A 19,633-nucleotide genomic window follows, 5' to 3' on the forward strand; every position below is an offset into this window, starting at 1 on the left:
CAATATGGTTAAATGATGTCAACTAGGACAGCCATACCTAATCTGAAATGCAACAAAAACGCAAATATAGGCAACAAATTGTAATTTAAGAAGAAAGACAACCAGTGCACAGCATAAATTACAAACTTCTTTTTATTGAAAAAAAAATGTCACGTGTCATGCCACCAGCAGTGGGTAGCAATCTTTTAAGCTTGGGTGTCAAAGGCAAAACTTAGCAAAATGTTACAATCGCACTCAAATGTAAAATGGCCTTAGACACAAAAAAACGACATCATATTGTACAGAATGAAAGGGCAAGACTCCATCCAAGAACACTATGGCACCTCATACTTGACATGGTGCAAGAAATGTTAACACGCCCTACCCATAACAAAATAAAAGCAAAAAAACACGGCAAACGCATCTTAAACTGCAATGTGCAGAGGCTGAAACCAAGAAAAAACAACCTAAAAAAGGTTTTGCGAGGGCTCTCAAAGATTAAAATTGTCAAAGTGTCTCGTCACTTCTTAATAACCTGCGCAGCTGAAAAGGAAGAAAAGAAAGCCCAACAGCAGGGCCGCAGAAATTGTCACCAAGTAGATATACTTTGCTTACTAAGGATACCTCCGGTTTAGTTGTGGTCTAGCTTTGCATAATAATTGTGTATAAGTTTTTCTTCTTTAGAATGGTTCAGCAGATAGGGAAGAAATGACCATAAGAGCACCAGGTGTATGCATAGTCTACGCACAAAAAGCCACTGCTTTCTTACTTTTATTTTTTTCTCTACTACTATTCATGAGTGTTCAAGTGCCTTATAGCACTGCTAACATCCTACTGCAAAACACAAGATTGGGCAAATTGTGGCATAAAAAGTATTAGTTTCACTCATAATGCGAAACAATGATGCAGTAGCTGGTGAAATCTGCGCAGGAAGCTTGCTTCATGCAGTGTTTGTTGAAGTGAACACTTGCCAATGTAAGTCAGTAATCTGCTTTAAAGAAGTAGAATAAGTACGAGTCGTATTTATTTGTGGGAGTTGTGCCTCCCAGTGTTGAAGTGGAAAGACTGGACTTTTCTTCCTCTTCTTTCATATTCGGACTTAGCCACTGGTCTCCACCAAAACAACCCTTCAGCTTTTTACGGCTGAATTCGTTTTGGTTTTCTCAAATCTATATTGCGGCTACCCATTGCTAGGTCTCGAGCTGTGCTTGAGGAAAACAAGAGACCAACAGCCCCATCCAGTAAATCTTAGAAGCCAAGCACTAGGAGAAGATTAATGAAGCAGATGCACCCAATCACTGTTCTTACATGTAAGAAGAAAATTTAACATATGAATGCCTTCACAAGTGGGAAGCTGAACTTCAAGGCATGGACGCTAGAGCCAGCTCTATATACATTACGCAGATATTGAGCAGGTGTTAGCCAATCATTGCACCTGTTGGCTAGATCGCGCTCTCCAGGATCAGTATATATTGACCACGACTGGACCTTCAGCAGAGTGCTTGAAATGTAAAATTGTGGACTGCCAATCTTTTGATCGTATGTTTGAATACTCGCAGCACAATGATAACTTTATTTGCAGTATTCTAGCAAGAAATTTGGGGAATTCCAGTGAGAACACCAGTAGACATCAGAAGAACCAGGGGAGTTAGCCCATAGCAGCTATTGCTGTAAAAAAGACTAGCATAAGCACAAGAATTCAGGTGGGCGCACTACATGACTTTGTTCTGGTAGTGGTACACTACTTTGGTGCTACAGTTAATGATCTCGAATGAGTTCAAGGAGCAAGAATTTATCCCAGAAAAATATATTACGCTGAACAGCTGTATCTAGTTGTATCATTTGCCTATGCAGCTTCATATAACCCTGTCCACACTTACCTAAAGCACATGAGCGGCATCCTGAAAAAAAAGAGCTTTTGATATTGCTGTGGAGAAAATTCACCTGTTTCGGCCTAACATATATATACATACTGCACATACTTGCATTCGGTATACCTTATCACCAACTATAAGTCAATTTCTTACCTCATCAGCGAATTACTCCTGCAACCAGTGTGCTGGTCCGGGTTTTACATGCATTTCCACTTGTGCAGTTGGTAATCTTTGGCTGTTGACTGTAACTTCATATTTCAAACATTTGGTTGCATATGAGGCTTTGCCAACACTGGCAAACCTAACGACTGGGCAGGCTTCCCGAAAGGCCACCAGCACCTCCTCGTTGCAGACTGTGCTCAACATCCTTCTTGGTTCGACTGACTGAGAACGCATATATCTTTCATCCGAAGCGGCTGGTATCGACGATGCTTTGATACAGAAAGAGGCTATTGTCGCACATGTCAACCCTAGGCCAGAAACCAATCTGGCACAGGCGGAAATAGTCTCGTCTTTCCCAGATACTGGTTCAGCCTCGCGAGGCACATTCCTTCAGTCAATTTGCACACTGTCAATGTGAGTGAGACTGATCAAAGGTTGGCTACGGTGTCGGGTTTCTTGCCTGGTTTCGGTAGTGGCATCATGTCCAAGTGTTTCCACTCTGTGGGAAATTCCAACATTCCAGATTTCATTGATTACAGGCAATATAGTGCTTGCTTCCTCGTTTCGGCGAGATTCCTCAACATCTGCAAAATTATTCCCATCTTTGCCACGTGCGCTTTAAGTCTTGACATGCTCAAGAGCAACAACAGGTTCTGCCATCATAAAGAGGCTTTCCATTCCTTCTTTGGTAAATGGTCATAAGGTGCGTACAACTCTGGTGACGGTCAGTCACTGTGAGGTGGTCGGGGAAAGCATCTGCAACTTGTTCCTCAAATTTCTCAGATGTGCACTGAAGATCAGGCAGCGTGTTTTCAATAGTATTACAGTACTTCATTCATCCTGTTATCGCCTAGAATGTGTCACAGCTTACTGAGACCTATCCATTCAAACGACGCGGAGCGGTCCATCCACTAGTCTCTGGCAAGTTTGTTAGCATGACACCTTGCCTGCTAAATCTTGTGCAGAACATTGATGAGGGTTTGTTGCGTGCAGCCACAATTTAAGTATACAGCTTGGCTTGCTCACCCCAAAGTTGCAGCAGGTGCTTGTCAGGGCTGGATGTTGCCCCATTAAGCTCTAGTTCGCATGTCGCTCTTTTCACTGAGTAAAGGATGCGTATTGCTAGCGATTATTCAACACCTTCACATTCTGCACACTCAAGTGCATCACGGAAATGGTCCCAGCCTGAAACACTGACTTTGTGAATGTGGCACATTTTCACCCCTACATCAAGTGTTAAATCGGATAATGGTCGCTGCCTCTTGGGGCAGAGTCAAGTGACACTCTGGATGAAGGCCTCAGTTGCCCATGCTAGGTAAGTGTCCTGCCCTTCTGGTTTTAATGGAGGGTGTGGCAGTTGGGACAGATGGTGTCATTTATTAATTTGAGGTATGTTCTGTCTGCTTCGACAAGGTGGCGTCCTCTTGGCCGTACGTCTTTGCATCCCCAATGTGGGTGATGTGCATTCAGCTAACCTCGACTGAGTATTCTGTGCTGAGGAAAGCGAATTTGAAGATGTCAAAGCCGAGTGAAGTCGCCTCGGCTGCTGTGCCTGGTTTCGGGACAGAGGTAGACCAATGCCAAAACGGCTTGCTTTCACTGCCTTAGCCTGCAAAACACCACCACAACTTTCTGATCACATATGTTTATTCAAGCTGTTCTTTCCCTGCCCTCATTTGATAATAGCCAATTTTAAGAGCTGCTAATCAGGTTGAATTCAGAAGGCTTCTGATTTTTTATCTGCTTCTAGTAGCTTATTGCTTTGTTAACTTTTTTAGTTGGGCATGACATGCTTAGTGCTTAAAAATGGACTGTTTAAAGAATTCTTGGAGTAATATTAGGACAGGCAACTCTAACTGACTGATCACTGCTTTTGTCGCAAAATGTGGCAATGAGCCAGGCGGATGCTGTCCCGACAGCGTAGTGTTTAGATTGTATGAATATAGAAGAAACAAAATTGGAGTTGTGAAGTTCAGAGCCCTATTTTTACAGCCTCTATTTATACTGCTGACATTAGAGAGATTTAGATTAGTGGATGCAAGCAGCATGCGTAAACAAGAACCCTGTTTGGCTATTTCTGGGACCCATGTGGTTTGCATAACCAAGCAGCACACGAGTCACTTGCATCCTCTTATCCAGTACTGTTATTTTCATTGTAAAGCAACCAATATCACAGTAAGTCTGATCAATCTGCATCAATATGCTACAAATTTTTAAGCACTTAAAGCGTATCAGTTGATTGTTTAAAGCACTTCACCACACCCTTGGCCACTAGACTTGTGCTTTCCAGTATCACTTGCTAGTCAAGTATTGAGGTGTTTACATTGTTTTTCTGTGCTGTAAGATTAGTTTAACAGTCATAATAAAATTGTTAAAGTGTAGGTCTGGACTGTTGTATTGGCCATGTCATTCTAAAACTGTTAGGTCTGACACTGTCAAAGAATTGGCAACTTTAATAAGCTTCACCTCACTACATATATGTATTGCGGTGGGACCATTCAGCATGTGAAAATAAAAATACCGGCAAATAGAGTTCGAGAGCACCTGAGATTATAGTAAAGCGGGCGGAGCAGTATCTTCAGGGTAACGGGGCATCAAAGCTGGAACTAGGGCTGCCATACATCCCGTCCCCGCAATACACGGTTTGCTTCATCGCATTACACAAATGTGTGGCAGTGAAGTTATTGCAGACGCATATACACATTCATTCGTCCCAAATTTGCCCAGAACCCTGCGTGCCATTGCTAAATCTAAGAGCGCGAAAAATGGGCAGAGATACAGCTGAACATCACAGGGCACAGTATCAAGCTCCACCTCACTGTGTTTATCGCGCCTTTAATACCAATAATATTAAACATCTACTCTGCATTTTAGTTCGTGGAATTCTGGCAGACCATGTGATGTCACTGAAGCTCTGTTATCTTCACAGCACTACGCGATAATTGTCGTAAAGCCCGCGATGAAATAAATCACATGAAGGCACGGATAGCGCACTAGCGCCGAACACGATTGAAAACATGCGCTGCCCATTTCAAGGACGTGTGAACAGTTGTGAGCCAACACCACCTTAAGCATTATATTACTTACGTAAGTCGTGGCGAAGAACACGTACAATACCTCCGCCTACAACGCCCGTCAAGTAAAGCTGCATGTGCGTTGTGATGACGCTGCCGAAAAGGGCGAACACGGCGACGCGGCTGCACAGCGCCGGCCCGCAGATTGCATTGCCGAGGCGCTACACCACTTGAATATTTCCATCGTCAGCACCACTGAATTCTTCAGAAATACGGGTCTCAGACCACCAGAGTTCACCGAGACCAAAAGCCGACATGCCACACCACCACTACTGCACAACTTTTCGCCAACAAATACTGAACTCACTGTGGAGACATCATACGGATCATATCACAAGCGGCAGGCGTAGGCCGGAGGTTCAACGCGCCACATGGCGCCACGGCATCACTTGGCGCCACCATCGCGCCTTCTCAAAAGTACCTAAACAGTCCTGTCCCTAGGCACCTAGGATGAGGTCACGTGAGGGATTTTTGTACGACATTTAGACGCACGCCCTTTCGTCTGCTGTGCCGCGGTCGCACCAGTCACGGCCATACCACAATTGGGGATGGCTGGCCAAGATCTATGGTGCATGTCCTGCGTTATGCATCTGGCAAGCTTTTGTGATGGCAAGAATTAAGACATCATGTAATCTTTCTAATTATTGTGCACAGAGTAATCAGCCTGATAATATTCTTTTATGCTATAAAGAATACCTCCAACATGCTTATGCCTTTTTGCTGCTTCTGGCAACAAAATCCAACATCCTTTGAAGCACACTCACTCGCTGTTTGATCAAGAAAGGAATGCACAAAATGAAGAACGCTGCCTTCTCTAAATTTATTAGCACCAAGAAAGCCACTCTGGAAACAATTATATACATAGACAGCAACACACACCAAAACCTGAAAATGGGGAAAACCACGAACTAAACTACCAATAAAAGAAGCCAGACACCCAACATCTGTTACATATATTACTCAAGTATGCACAATCAACCTGAGTTAAAGAGATAGGCGGTTGACTTCCGCACTCCTGTTCGTTCATTGATACTCTGCTACTTTTTGTGTATCATAACCATCCCCATTAATAAAGAGAAAATGAGACATCCACCCAAACAAGTGCTACAAAAGAAACCCATAGAATAACAGAAAGCTATTTGGTAAGGATTCATAATGCAAAGACGGGCGTAAGGTGTGCATACAGACACGGACACAATAGAAGTGGACAATACGAACGCCGTGTTGTCCGCTTCTCTTCTCTTGTGTCCGTGTCTGCATTCCTTACCTCTTTTTTGCTAGAGAAACCCATATGGGTTCATCGAAAGAAAAGCTTCGCAGTTGAAGTAAAATTTGTCCTGGACCATGACTCGAACCCGGGGACACCGCCTTTCTGGGGCAGCAGCCCTACTATCTACGAGCCGCCTGGTTAGCTCAGATGGTAGAGCGGCTGCCCCGAAAGGCGGTGGTCCCGGGTTCGAGTCCCGGACCAGGACGAATTTTTCTTCAACTGTGAGGCTTTTCTATCGAGGAACCCGTATATGGGCTTCCTTTGTAGCACTTAGCTATGTTTTGGTTTTCCCTTTAATAATTATTTCTCTCCACCTTGTGGGTTTCCGCAGAACTATTATGTCCAACCATCCCCATATGTTTGTGAAATCCGATGCACAATCGCAAGAATGACAATGGCTTAACAGTTGGTTCACCTTTTCAGGAGTTACCATGTTCTATAAGGGTGCGTCAACTCTTCCGGCCAATGTACAATTACCACATGAAGGCGGCAGCTTATAAACACAAGACCACATGGCACAAAGTAATATATTTGTCACGTGTCGTTAAAGCTACATCACTGAAGTACCAATTGGTGCTAAGGTTGGTTCACAATATATGCATTTACCTTAAGCAATTATACATAAGGCAGGAGCTTTGAATGTGCTTGGATATTCTTGGAACTGCTTTGGTCATACAAAAGTCAAGTCTTTCTTCTTGGCGTCACCCAGTCCGATTTGTTTCCATTTTTTCCCAAGTGATGCATCGGCAATGTTCATGCCATGCGCTTCGACCGTGATTCCTCTTTGTTCACTCCTAAAAATGCATGGATGGTCATAAGCCCAAAGCAAGAAAATCGCCGCAGTAACGTAGTGGCCCCTGTACACTTTTTCATATAATTTCCCGCAATACATTGCGTATGCTTCACTGCCTAACATATAGCAGTAAAGCTGACTTTATGGAGCTGACATTATGGAACGAATTTTTGGTCATTTTGCTGCTAGCACGAACATAATACTAGCACAACCACAAACTGCAGACTTGACTTGCTGCTGGTTGATTTTCTAGCTAGCATTTCGAGACCTCCACGTTGTTTACACAAAAAATGGTGAAGTTTCTCATGCTCACACACACTTCTAAAGACAGCTAGCATGGTCACCTATAATTAAGGAACTGTCACAAGCGGCGACGACATACACACAAGGTACATCAACCAAATTTATTTTTAGGGCATTAAACAATGATGTTCCAGTAACCATCATACCAAGGACATCCCTTATCCATTAACGTTACACCCATCATTCTTCTTTCCATAGCTCGTTGCATCGTTCTCAATTTAAAGGGACCCTGAAACGATTTTGACGATTTTCTACAAACGTACTGAGTCGTTAGAGTAGGTCCTTCTGATCATTAATGGACACATCTAAGTGCTCCGCGTAAAGCGTGAATTTATTATAAGGCTTTAAAAATTCACATCGCTGCCGATCGCAGCACACTGCTCGGCGGAATTTTAAGCCGCCCCTACCCATATGACCGAAATCACCCACATGGCGTCAGTGGGGCGAGCTATCCGATTGGCTGACCAGGGCGCGTGATCGATAAATTTTCCAACTTTATGGTAAACGAATGATGTTCGTAATAGTTGGAATGTTAGTTAATTTGTTTTTATAACACGAAAGTAACATAAAGAGAATGCACAAGAACAATTTTTCAGTACACTTAAGCACTTCCGGCACACAGCAAGTGTCGTCTGCTTGTGTTACAACGTGCTCTGTCTTTGACGAGAACTCCGCCGTCAATGTCGGTTTGTGTTTTCGCGAGCGCTATGATTCGACTTTGTTGCGTTGTGGACTGCAAACGTAGCGACTGGCAATATGCCAAGCTGCGACGTCGTGTCCCTCTGCAAGCCAGTAGACGAGCGGACTGGCTGCAGCGCATCGGACTGCCGCTATCCGATCGGCGCCAGGATTTGCGCGATTGCGGCCGTTACTTTACACCAGAAGATTACTAATGCAATAGCGCTTCGCTAATCCGGTATTAGGGTAAACGCAAGTGCAAGAAGGCAGGGCCTGGCCGTGTCCCCTTGCGTGTGGTTTCAGGGGATGAACAGCAGAAGCGTAAATGTGAATGGTCTGCACGGTGCAGCCACCTGGTGGCATAGAGTTCAACCACACACAGTAGTAGTAACAAAATGTAATCTTGGCTGCTGGTGTAAATTTTTCGCAGGAGTGTAATCGTTAACACGTTGTTTTTGTAAATGTTTAAAATGTTTTACACTTGGTTAGAGCAATGTTAGCTCTTTCTTTGGCTGGTTAAGCTCTGCGCCAGCGGGTGGCTGGACCGTGGAGACCGATCAGGCAGCTCACGTACGTCTACGCTAAAGTTCCTTCATCAACTTGAGTTTATGCCTCCATCGTTCCGTCAAAATATTCAGGTAGTGTGTGATTACCGGAATACCAGACACGTTCGGCGCTACGACAGAATGCTCGCAACGCACGCTGCTTCGATAGCTCTCGCTTGGGGTCGACGGCCAAGCGGCTAGCGGTTTCTCGCGGGCGGGCTCCAAAACAACCGGAAGTGGACGATGTGACGTCGCATCGTGACGCAGGACCAGTGAAGGCGGAGCTTAGCCCCGATCGCTCGGCGAACGAGTTGAAGAGGAAAAGCATGGCTAGGGAGGAGGGTAACTTGTAATCGCTTCAGCACAATGCGTTGGCGGGCTAGTTGGTGCGAATCCATGAATACTTTGTTTAGCTCAAAACGACAGGCACAAGAAAGACGACCAGGGCAAGGCGCTTGTCCTGGTCGTCTTTCTTGTGCCTGTCGTTTTGCGCTAAACAATGTATTCTTGTAATCACTTGTAGCTCCATTAAAGGGGCGGAGACATCAAAATTTTCGTTCATGCGTTTGTTGATTCAAACGTTGCGTCATGCTTCAGGGAGCACGATACACACAGCGGGATTCATATATATCCCATAAATAATTTAATTATAGCATTATTATACCGAGCGATTTCGGTTTCTGGGCTCCGGGGGATGCTATGACGTCACAGAGGAGGAAACGCAACATGGCTTGGTCACGTGGGCCACAAAAAATAGTGACGTAAAACTATGCTGCGTCGTCTGCTCGCGCATACGCGTGCTCTGCTAGCAGAGGTCAACTGGCGATTCGAAGTGCATGTCGCGATTATTATAATTATTGAGAAGAGCGACAACTACGGTAAGAAAATATTGCGGCTTGTGAGAGTCGGTGATTCATTCCGAAGCGCCGTTAAGCTTTGAGTGAACCGGAAAAGGCCTAGCGACGATATCGGCGGCGCTGAACGATCAGAGCTAGGCGGTGAAGCTGCCGTCGGGGTCAGAGTGACCACTCCTCGGTCGCTGATTGTCCGCTTCGCCGTACGACTGCCGCACAAATGGGTCCCGGGCACGTCCTCTCTACGGCAAGGAAATCTCGCCGTTCGCGAGCAAAACCGCCGTCGCACGGGTGCCCGCGAACGGCAAACAGCATGCGGCGAGTTTCCGCGCCGGCAACGTGGACGGGCCCTCACATAGAGAAAGGCCAAGCGAACGAGAGACCGCTCCGAGCTGCCGAACTATGCGAGGAGAGAAGCGGACAACACGAACGCCGCACCCCTTTCGAAGTCGGCCGGCTAGTGTTCAAAGGCCCGTCCGCACGGCAACTCGCCGCACGCAGTTTACCGTTCGCGGGCCGCCGTGCGGCGTTCGTGTTGTCCACTTCTCTTGTGTCCGTGTCTGCACGCTTTCTTTGCATTAAAAAAGGATTTCTGTATGCCTGTAGCTCGGTCATAGTGGAGGCTATGCTCGGTCGCTCGGCTCAGCAGGCTCCGTAATCGGCATTTCATCGCTACTCATCATACGTCACGTTTTTGTGCTAGTGTGCTATGACGTGAGTATTTTCGTTGCTCCTCTGTGACGTAATAACTAAAGCCCCTCAATTTTTCAAAAGTAGCGCCATTCTTAGATCTTTCCGACACCCCGCTCACCCTGGCGCGTCCTCCTCCACGCCTCCTGTCGCCCCAGCCTCCTCCGCTCCCCCATTGGCCAATCTGTGTCACGTGGAAGCAGGCGCCGCGCTTTTATATATTTTTTCTTTGCAGCGCGGAGCAGGCGCCGCGCTTTTGTATATTTTTTTCTTTCCAGCGCGCGCCGACCTCCATTGTTGGGCCTGCGCGACGAAAGTACGGCAGGCGGACTGACGGAGCGCGTTAGCGTAATAGAATGTGTAGGGCCGAGAACTTAATTGCGATGCCATGCTGCTGCGCCTTCGGTTGCCGCAACAGACACAGCGAGGGCAAAATCCTTTTGCTTTGCCATCCGGCGGGCACAACGCAAAAAGAAGTGTGGATTCGCAGGATCGGGCGGGCTGACTTCGAGGAAGTGGCAAAGAACGCACGGCTAGTGACAACCTCTTATTTAGAGCCTAGTTCACGCCTTACGCTTCGAAAAAGTGTGTGCTCATGCTCTGCGTGGTTTTAAGCGCGTTGTTTGACTTTTTTTTTCGAATGTGCTCTCTTTGTTTCATGTAGTTTCGTCTTGCGGTGAAATGCACGCATCTGCAGCTGGCCTGTGACATAAAAGCGACTTTATTCAGGGTGTGTTTTGAGCTCCACCAGAAGTTAACACATTCTCGATGTTTTTGCAAGCCTCAATATGACTTACGATGCAGTCTTTTAGCTTCGAATGTACGCCCGCATGTATTGATTTGGTTTGTGGTGATTAACGTTTCTAACGTTCCGAAGCGACTAAAGCTAGAATGCAGGTCGTAGCGGATGGCTCCGCATAACTTTATCGAGCTGGCCTGGGGATGTTTAACGTGCACTTTGATCGTAGAGTCGTACGTGGGCCGGTAAATTCCTTGTTGGCGTTTCATAATACTCGCGCGGGCGCGCTAGCGCTGCTTTAGAAGTTGGCGCCTTGGCGCGATTGTATTTCTTCAATAAACTTTATTTACTAGTTGTAATACCTTGTCATTATTTCGTATTATTGACGGCGCCTCCAGGGCACCAAAGCGGCAACGGGAACACCAAAGCTAGAACCAGGGCTGGATGGGGCCCGCCGAAGCCTGTTCCGCACACAGCCATTCCGCCTGTGTGCGGTCAGCAATCTCTCACGCGCCGGCCGAACAAAAGTATCCTGCAGGTACGTAAATGAACCTACGAAACCACGTACACATACTTTCACGCAGTCAACACCTGAAACTTTGATAATTACGCGCGTGTTTGAGTACACCGCGTGCATGCGTCGTGTTTCAGCAACACGAACTCTCAACGTCGCGCGCTTTACGCCTTAAATACGCCTTGAATAATGGTCCTTTTCTCTATTTCTTCCACAATTCGAACACGAAATTCTAAAGGCCAGTTACCGACTGACGAAGAAAGATCTCGATTGAAAAAACTGCTCCGCAGGGCTCGAACGAACTTTTTTGCGGATTTCCTCCCGTAGCGTGTTAGCCGTCGTCTGCTACGGCAGGCCCACCACCGACGGCGCCACCGTCGAGGCCGCGCCGAGCGGAGGAGGAGGGAAGTGAATGGCGCTACTTTGGGAGATTGAGGGGTTTTAGTAATAACTGCCGCGCTAGCGATGGGTCTCGACTACGAGGAGTTTTTAATGACTTTTTGGAGCTGAATTAAAATTATTTTGAAATGTTTGCAGCGTCCAATACCTCGTTCTGGGTGTCCTTGCATACGGAAGCAGCCTACAACATGCTTTTTATAGCCTCAAAATTTGGTGTCCCAACCCCTTTAATACGTAACGCTTCACTTAAATTGTGGTGCGAATGTTCTACTTTGTCCGAACCGTTTCAGGGGCCCTTTAAATGACAAATAGCACGGTAAAACGTGAACATGCTGTGTGTTAGCGTCGTAAACTTCATACTAGGCAAGGAGCACACCACAATCCCGCGAAAGCCGCTATAGTGAGACCAAAACGGGAGCACATGTCTGTGAACGCGCAAATGGAGCCCTTAAGCCACTTTGCTTCTCCACCACCCCCGCTGCACGGCTGCACCACTCGTTTCAAGCACAGCGCACCAAACACGCATTCAGCGCTGACGCAGTCGCATTTACATGACTTGTAGCGAGCAGCACATGTCCGTTAAGCACAGTCGGACACGGCGACGCCACATCGCGGTTCGCAAAACTTCGCTGCCGAAGCACTTTAGGCCGCTTCGACATTTCAATTGTCACAACCGCCAAGTTCTCAAGGGACTACGGGTCACACAACGCAGATTCTGTACTGCCAGAGCTCACCGAGGCCAAATCCGCACTGCCGCACCGCCACTACTCACGGCTTTCCGCCAAGAACCTACCACCAACACAAAAGCAACGCAATATGCAACGTTGAACAATGCGCGGTTTGCGCGGGCCAGAGAACGATCACGCCGAGGACGAACATGCCACGGTGTCGCTCGGCGCAACCACCACGCCTTCTCAAATATCCCTAAACGATCCTGTCCCTAGGCAACTAGGATCAGGTCACGTGAGGGATTTTTGTACCTCCTTTTTGTAGACAGTTGTACTTCTAGTGGCTTGACAACCACATTTTATTGAGGCCTTCATTATGCATTGCCTGTTTATGTGCGCATTGAAATGCCTGGTTTAGGACTTTGAAAGCACAAACTTACTTGTGGTAGGAAAGGTTGCTGCTTCCTGGCTGTAGTCTAGTGTCGCAAACTGGGTAAGTGCAAAGTCACGCCGTAACGCTTCGGAAGCGGTACATCAACATAATATAATGGCGTTTTTCACTGGTCGATTCGGAGCAGGATTTCTTGCTCCGTGGCAACGAATCCGAATTTCACTGGTCGATCTGGAGCGGGTTCGCGCGTTCCACTGGTCGTTTCGGATCAACTCGCTCCGCGCCGGATCGCTCTGACTTGCTCCGCCGCCGAGACGCGGATTCGGGCGGAAATAGTTCGCGTCACTTCCGGCTTCAAGCGAAATCGGTACCCGCATATAGTATAGTAACTCTATGGGTACCCGGTTGGTGCGCACAACATTAATGGGCTTCTTCGATTTTACACTTCTGGCTACCCGCGGGCTGCCAGAGCCAGCCAGAGCGCCTTCGTTTTTCTCAGGTTGCTCCGCCCACCGCGCGACGCACTTCCGCCGGGCGTTCGTTTTGCTCGGGCTGGACCATAGAGTTACTATACTGACTCTAGAGGACAAGCTACCCATAGGGCCCATGCATTGAAATCGGGAACCGCAAGAGCGCCGCCATGTTGCTACGCGCCGAGGTTGCCAGCTCCTGAGACGCTTGCTAGACTTGGTGACAGTAGTCAGTTTTAATCCGGCAACAGTAGCAGCGTAGCAGCATGGCGTCTCGCTTGTACTGTCGTGATCTGCGCGTGCAGCCGTGTGTTTGGGCTTTATAAGTTGGTTCTTTATTCTATGTTGCGGGACGGTGCGGGTGTGGTCCATGTTGGCCGTACAGGTGGCAGTTATGCAACCGAGGGATGATCCTGCTGAAGTTTCCGGTGGTATGCGGTTTTCAGCGGTCACGCCTGTTGCAGGAGTGTCACTCGACGAGGTTACGAGCTCGAAGCTGTGGTCAGATTCATCGTTGGCGTTCCGTAATTCTCTTCGCACGGGCGCGGTATGTTGCAAAAGCCGCTTTCGCGATCTATCGTCGCGGCGATAGGTCGGGATTTTTTATTATTATAAGCACTGATCCATTTGGGGTAGGGCACATGTAACCTACAAACGGAAGTATCAGGAGAGCACCTGAGATTATAATAAAGCAGGCGGCGCAGGAACTCCAGGGCACCCAAAGGACAGTGGGGGGATCAAAGCTCGAAGCAGAATGGTACGTAGGTATGGGGCCGCCGAGGCATGTGTGTGCCAGGGAGTGTTCGCACGGACAGCTCCCCTGGCACGCGCAGCAGAGCCTCGCAAGGACGAGATACCTTAAAGGCACCTGCGCCCATGATCTTTCTTTTGCCTCGGTGCAGTGTGCACGATTAAAGAGAATAATATGGAGGGCATCCGGTGCAGTCGCGAATGCGTCATGACAAATGTAGCTCGCGTCGCCTGGCGTGTGCAGTAATACCAGAGTTGGTTGTGTGAACTTTATGCATAATACGCTTTGTTACGGTACCTTAACGCAATGGGTCTAGAGGACGGTGTTGGTACATTTTTTCGTACCGCCCTAATCCTATACCCCCTACTACAAACACACACACACATACCCCCCTCTTTTTATGTATACATACAATTCCTTGCCATGACGGATCCATAGCCTCCTTTATTTTTGAAAAATAGAGGAGGCTATGGACCAATTGACCAGTTCAAGTTGTCAACTTGTCAGTAACTGTCATAGGAATCACTGTATTAAACACAATTCCACGATCGGATTGTTTACTTTCATTTTCTGTTGTAACACTGAGGACTACATAGAACTTTATTTTGTATATGTGAGAGAAGTATGTGGATATCACGAGCTTAAGCCAATGTGCGATACACAGACAAAGCAGCTGCTACAACATGAACTGCATTGAGGGCCACACAACACATACGTAATTAAAGGTGCAAAATATAGGGGGAAGCTTCAAAATACGCTCTGTAGCACTGCAAAGTGTAACATATATTGTATGTGTACAATAAATGTTCAAAAATACAATGCATCAATGTCCCATTTGCCTTCAAGTTTATTATCAATTTCAAGTTTACTGAAGTTTATAGTGAGCATATGTACAACAGGAATCTACTGACACACCCGCAGTCAAGGTGGCTGTTCCGAGGTGTGCTGGCTGCCTCAGTGTAAGAAAAAGAAATTGGGTGAATGTCGACACCAGTGCCACTGCTTCTTGCCTCTGACCTGCACGTGCCTCCACGGCATCTTTGTGCACAAGTGTGCTGGCGTGGCGAGGCGTAGGAGTCATCCGAGAGAAAGAGTATCGTTTACATGGAGAAGTGGCTGTTCACATTGCCTGCCGCTTTCCCTCAAATGTTTCCTTGGCGACTAGGGTGACACACCCGCAGTCAAGGTGGCTGTTCGAGGTGTGCTGGCTGCGTAAACGAAAGGAAAAGAAAGAAATTAGATGAATGTCGATACCAGTGCTATTGCTTCTTGCCTCTTACCTGCGTTTGCCTCCATGGCCTCTTGGCTTGCAGAGTCTGTATGAGGGAGCTGCTGTGACTAGGTGTAGGCATTGTCTAAGCAAAAAGAAAAGGCCATTCAAATGGGAAATTATTGAAATCAATGCAGTTATGTCTGCTTCTTGCACTCTTCTTGCCCAAAAATTTTCAAACATAGTGTCCAGTACACACCAGGACTTTGACTGCTTTTGCTTTTTACCTGCAGGTGTTGCTGCGAGATCCTCAGTATGGCTGCGTGCAGCATTGTAACACTTGGTGGAGGCATTTGAAGTGGTAGCCAAAAATATAAAGAATCATCCTTGTCTGCACGAATGCTTTCAATTTCTAAATGCAGTGGTAACTATCACTATTAGTGCAAGGCCCCCCACATCTATGCGGCAAGTTCCATAGCTCGAAACTGAATTTTTCCTTTAATGTTTCACAAGGCATCTGATATGTCCACATTAGATGTGATGTGTTTGTTTTTATTTATCCCAGTGTGGAGACAGCATCATTAAATTGTTTTTTTTATTTTTGCTTGTCTTGTTCTTTGGTTTATTTCTGAATTTATCAAGCACCAGTCTCATAATGCTAAAATGACTTATGTAATGGCAATCAGCTTTTGTTTTGCAGAAAAACAACGCATTTCCTGACCCATTGTTTGACATCCCCTCACTCGCATAATTTTGCAGAGTATTCTACCTATATTGACTTGCTTGACCTCCACTAAGGAGTCTTGCATTTTCAAATACGACTCTTTCCTTAAAATCATTCGACACTTCTCATAATTTCTGTACCTTGGGCTTCGATACTCTACATTCACCATTTATGCTTGTTTCTGACTAAAAATGTCTTTTTTTAATTTAGAGCTTAAATTTTACCTTTGGAACACACGGAAGGGCTTGCCATTGCATATCTGCATAAAAGGGAAACATGTTTCATTAAACATTTGCAAAATCCAATTGAAGATTGATGAATGCAGCTTGCAGTGTGATATGACTGAATGAGCCATAAAAGTAACTCATTTCACTTGGTAAATTAAAGCACACATTAGTGTGATGTGCAAGATACGTTACACTAACGTGGTGGGTTCTCTTGCTTATACAGCAAAATAATCGGTGCGCGAGAAAAAAATTATTTTTCCATACCCCTTGTACACACTGATTTAAGGAAAATGAGCTGGAGCTGTCCACATAATCTATTTATTTTACCTGCGAGTATGGTCAACAAAAATGTGTCCCAGCTGCTTAGTGGTATTTGAGATTATGTCAGTATTGCATATGTGCCTGTTGTCTAAAATAACCGAATTTTGAAAATGCTCGCAGGGATCTGATGTGCATATCTGCAGTTTATGGATACATGTAAAAGACTCAGCATCAAGTGCAAGTGAACGGACCTACAGGGCCGAAGTCAATCATGCAAATAGATTCGCTGCACAAATTTGTGACCAAAAAAGATATTCCACATGAAATGGCATGCAAGGAAGTGTTGAAAATATTACACAGTTAATAAAACGCCTACGCTATTAATATGTGGGTTGATGCACTCGTTATGCAAAACGGAGGTGAGGCGTGCAGACAGGACACAAGAGTAGAGTATTTACAAGCAAACAACACGAGCGCCGCCCACATCTCTACTCTTGTGTCCTGTCCTCTGTTTTGCATAATGAATCCTTACCAAGTAGCTGAGCTTTCTGCCGTTCTAAGTCTCGATGCACTCGATTTCGTCCGCATTAGGCATTCGCCTCTTGATTACTTCGTGGCACAGAAATACTCGGCATCAGGCTGTTTGTCTGCTGTGACCTTTGTAGAAGCATGATTGTTCAAAGTGCAACAATTAAACAGATTCTTTGAGTTGCTTGCGGCTTCGCCAGTACAATTCCGGTGCGCTGGTCCGCCTGTGCAGCAATTTCCTACTGAAGGGAAACCTGCAAATAAAAACACCGCTCCGCATGCAGAAAAATGCTCTACTGTGACGCTTCTCAAACGATGGTGATGCACCACAAGAGCTGCCTATTCGCGTGATATTCTCAACAAGGAGATACATTTGTTTACTTACATGTGAAGGTATATGCCAGAGCACTTCGGGGCTTCGGTGGCACACAAGGCACGAGTGTGTGCCATAGCGTCCGATGTCGACGCGCGATCGCATGTCAAACCTAAACTGTACGAAACTACTACGCATCCAAAAAAACAGATTCGAAACCGAAATTCGCGTCATCCTTTATTGCAAGAATGCGTACATCGTGATTTACATAAGTCTCGGACTTAGCGATCGCTTTCTATAAGCTTAATATTAACGTACCACTTTCATAAAGCCATCAGGTATGCGTTTTTAGATGAGAAAGCATAAGCTTGCTTTCAGCTCTTTCAATAGTAATTGCGCTGGCCACATTGACCAGTAGCAACAGGGCGGCGCCCTAGAGGTTCCCACTTTTCCGGCCCAGCTTTTCCTCTAGAGTTGTTCTACTAACTCTATGGGCTGGACGGTTCTGGCTACCCGCGGGCTGCCAGAACCTGCCAGGACGATTTTGGTCTGGCTGCTCTCTGGAAGTTCTCTGGCTAGCAGACGACTAAAAGAGGCGATGGGCGCTCGCCGCCATCTTTGCTGGGACTTCACGGATTGCAACGCGGGCGCTTGAGGACTTACTTACATTTACCTCGCTCAGCCAACTGTCTACGGTCATCTTCGGATTTCCTTACTTCTAGCGTTATCTTTTTAAGTGCTAACGCTCCGTTGCGCATCGCGAAGCGGTGTGATACGAGCCGTGGTGAACCGCTTGAAGCTTTTGTGTTTGTGTCCCCTGATTGCTTCTTCGCGGCGGTGAACAGAGCGCCGCGCTCTCATGCGTGCATGTTAACTGCATCGTGTTCCACGAAAGTTGTAGACGCTCATCCACACATTGCGGTACATTTTGGGTTCGTGTTTCACTGGTGGCGTTCCTTCTCACATATCTCGCGTATGTATATATCTCTCCTTTCTCTGCAATTAGCCAAGGCTTTGCAGCTAGCCCATGTTCGCTCCGTCTGTCCGTCGTATGCTTAGGTGGCAGCTCGAAACCAATGTGTTCGAACTGCAGGCCGTTGATATAAGAATACACTGATTGCACTCGGTACATTAGACACACACGTACGTACATTGGCTTATTGCTCTCATGATTGCGACCAATGTTTTTCGTGTGAAATGTTTCGCTGGTCACAGGCGACGTGCATTTTCATGCGCCAGCCGCGTCCCCAGCTCCATGGGGTCAAAATGAGAAGCACCACCAGCCACAACAAACTTTCTGAAATCGAAGCCCGTGCAAGCAGGTAGGCGCGAAATTTTATGCGTATGAGACGTACCCGATAACCTGCTTTTTCATGTCTTGTAATGACACAGCGCCAACTCATCAATGTCGCCAGTGGGCGACGTGATCGCCGCAAACAGGGATCCTCCAACTATCGCTTTCGAGTATACACAATCACGATTTCGCGTCTTGTCATCCGCCGCGTCGGAGGCCACCTGTAGCGCTGCGCAAGGCGAGGTTGGCCCAGTACGCGTCCTGCGCCGAGTCGCGCGAAAGTGATCGTATTCCTGAATGCAACTATATATTTTCAAGCTGGTAACGCATAAATGGGCCGACTACGCCGAGCGCGCGCCGGCCTCGCCGGGCGCTGCCATGCTGGTAGCATGTTTACATTTGGCCAGCTGTAGCGGCGTTCGATTTTGCAAACTTCGGGCAGGTTCGGGTTGTCTTGGGATCCCAGCCCACGTGACTTCCTGTCAGAACCGGAACTAGCTGGCTGCCATCTGGCTGCCAGCGGGCTGCCAGAACTCCGAAAATCGAAGAAGCCCGTGTTGCTTCGCAAGATGGCTGCGTTCGGTGCTGCTGCAGCGCTCGCGTTTAGTGACAAGAGCGCGGACGACAGCGATTACGAAGTGACGCAGGTGCTGTACGAAGACTTCTATGCACGTTGTCCATGCACAATCCCTGCTGGCGCGACATGGAAATGACGGGCTATGCGACTGCCACGGTCAAATTACACACGGGGGACGGCGAGTTTGGTTGCCGTGGAAACGTACAGAACGGAAGTAGGGCATGGTTTTCAGAACCGGTTCGTGCGACGTGTACACAGACTTCCTGTGTGATCCGCCGCGGAGCGTTTTTGTGCTCCGCTGGCCGATTCGGATTCCTGAAACCCGAGCGCTCGCTCCAGGATTTC

General features: G+C 47.0%; 1 protein-coding gene across 6 annotated transcripts; it reads right to left on the reverse strand.

The window, feature by feature from the left end:
* Positions 1–14,983: 14,983 nt before the first annotated feature.
* LOC142573248 (uncharacterized) lies at positions 14,984–17,644 on the reverse strand. Of its 6 annotated transcripts, none has more exons than XR_012826263.1 (4): positions 17,109–17,598; positions 16,313–16,347; positions 15,435–15,683; positions 14,984–15,362 (listed from the first exon to the last, which is right to left on the reverse strand). XR_012826263.1 is itself a non-coding variant. In XM_075682852.1 (4 exons), the coding sequence occupies exons 1-4, from the start codon at positions 17,580–17,582 to the stop codon at positions 15,275–15,277; spliced, it is 291 nt and encodes a 96-aa protein (XP_075538967.1). In that variant the 5' UTR covers positions 17,583–17,597; the 3' UTR covers positions 14,984–15,274. The 6 variants fall into 6 exon arrangements, 3 of the variants coding, with proteins under 3 accessions (XP_075538967.1, XP_075538966.1, XP_075538968.1); XR_012826264.1 differs by having other exon boundaries at positions 15,435–15,509; positions 17,109–17,593; XM_075682852.1 differs by having other exon boundaries at positions 15,435–15,509; positions 17,490–17,597.
* Between the last annotated feature and the right edge of the window lie 1,989 nt (positions 17,645–19,633).

Source organism: Dermacentor variabilis, chromosome 2 (genome assembly GCF_050947875.1).
Source record: "Dermacentor variabilis isolate Ectoservices chromosome 2, ASM5094787v1, whole genome shotgun sequence".
NCBI lineage: Eukaryota > Metazoa > Arthropoda > Arachnida > Ixodida > Ixodidae > Dermacentor > Dermacentor variabilis.

Coding starts and splice junctions, on each gene's coding strand:
- LOC142573248 (XM_075682851.1), bottom strand. CDS start 17,582: ATGCGATCGCGCGTCGACATCGGACGCTATGGCACACACTCGTGCCTT. Junction 16,348..17,489: donor TCTGGCATATACCTTCACAT/GTAAGTAAACAA, acceptor CCTTTTATGCAG/ATATGCAATGGCAAGCCCTT. Junction 15,363..15,434: donor GGCCATGGAGGCAAACGCAG/GTAAGAGGCAAG, acceptor TCGTTTACGCAG/CCAGCACACCTCGAACAGCC.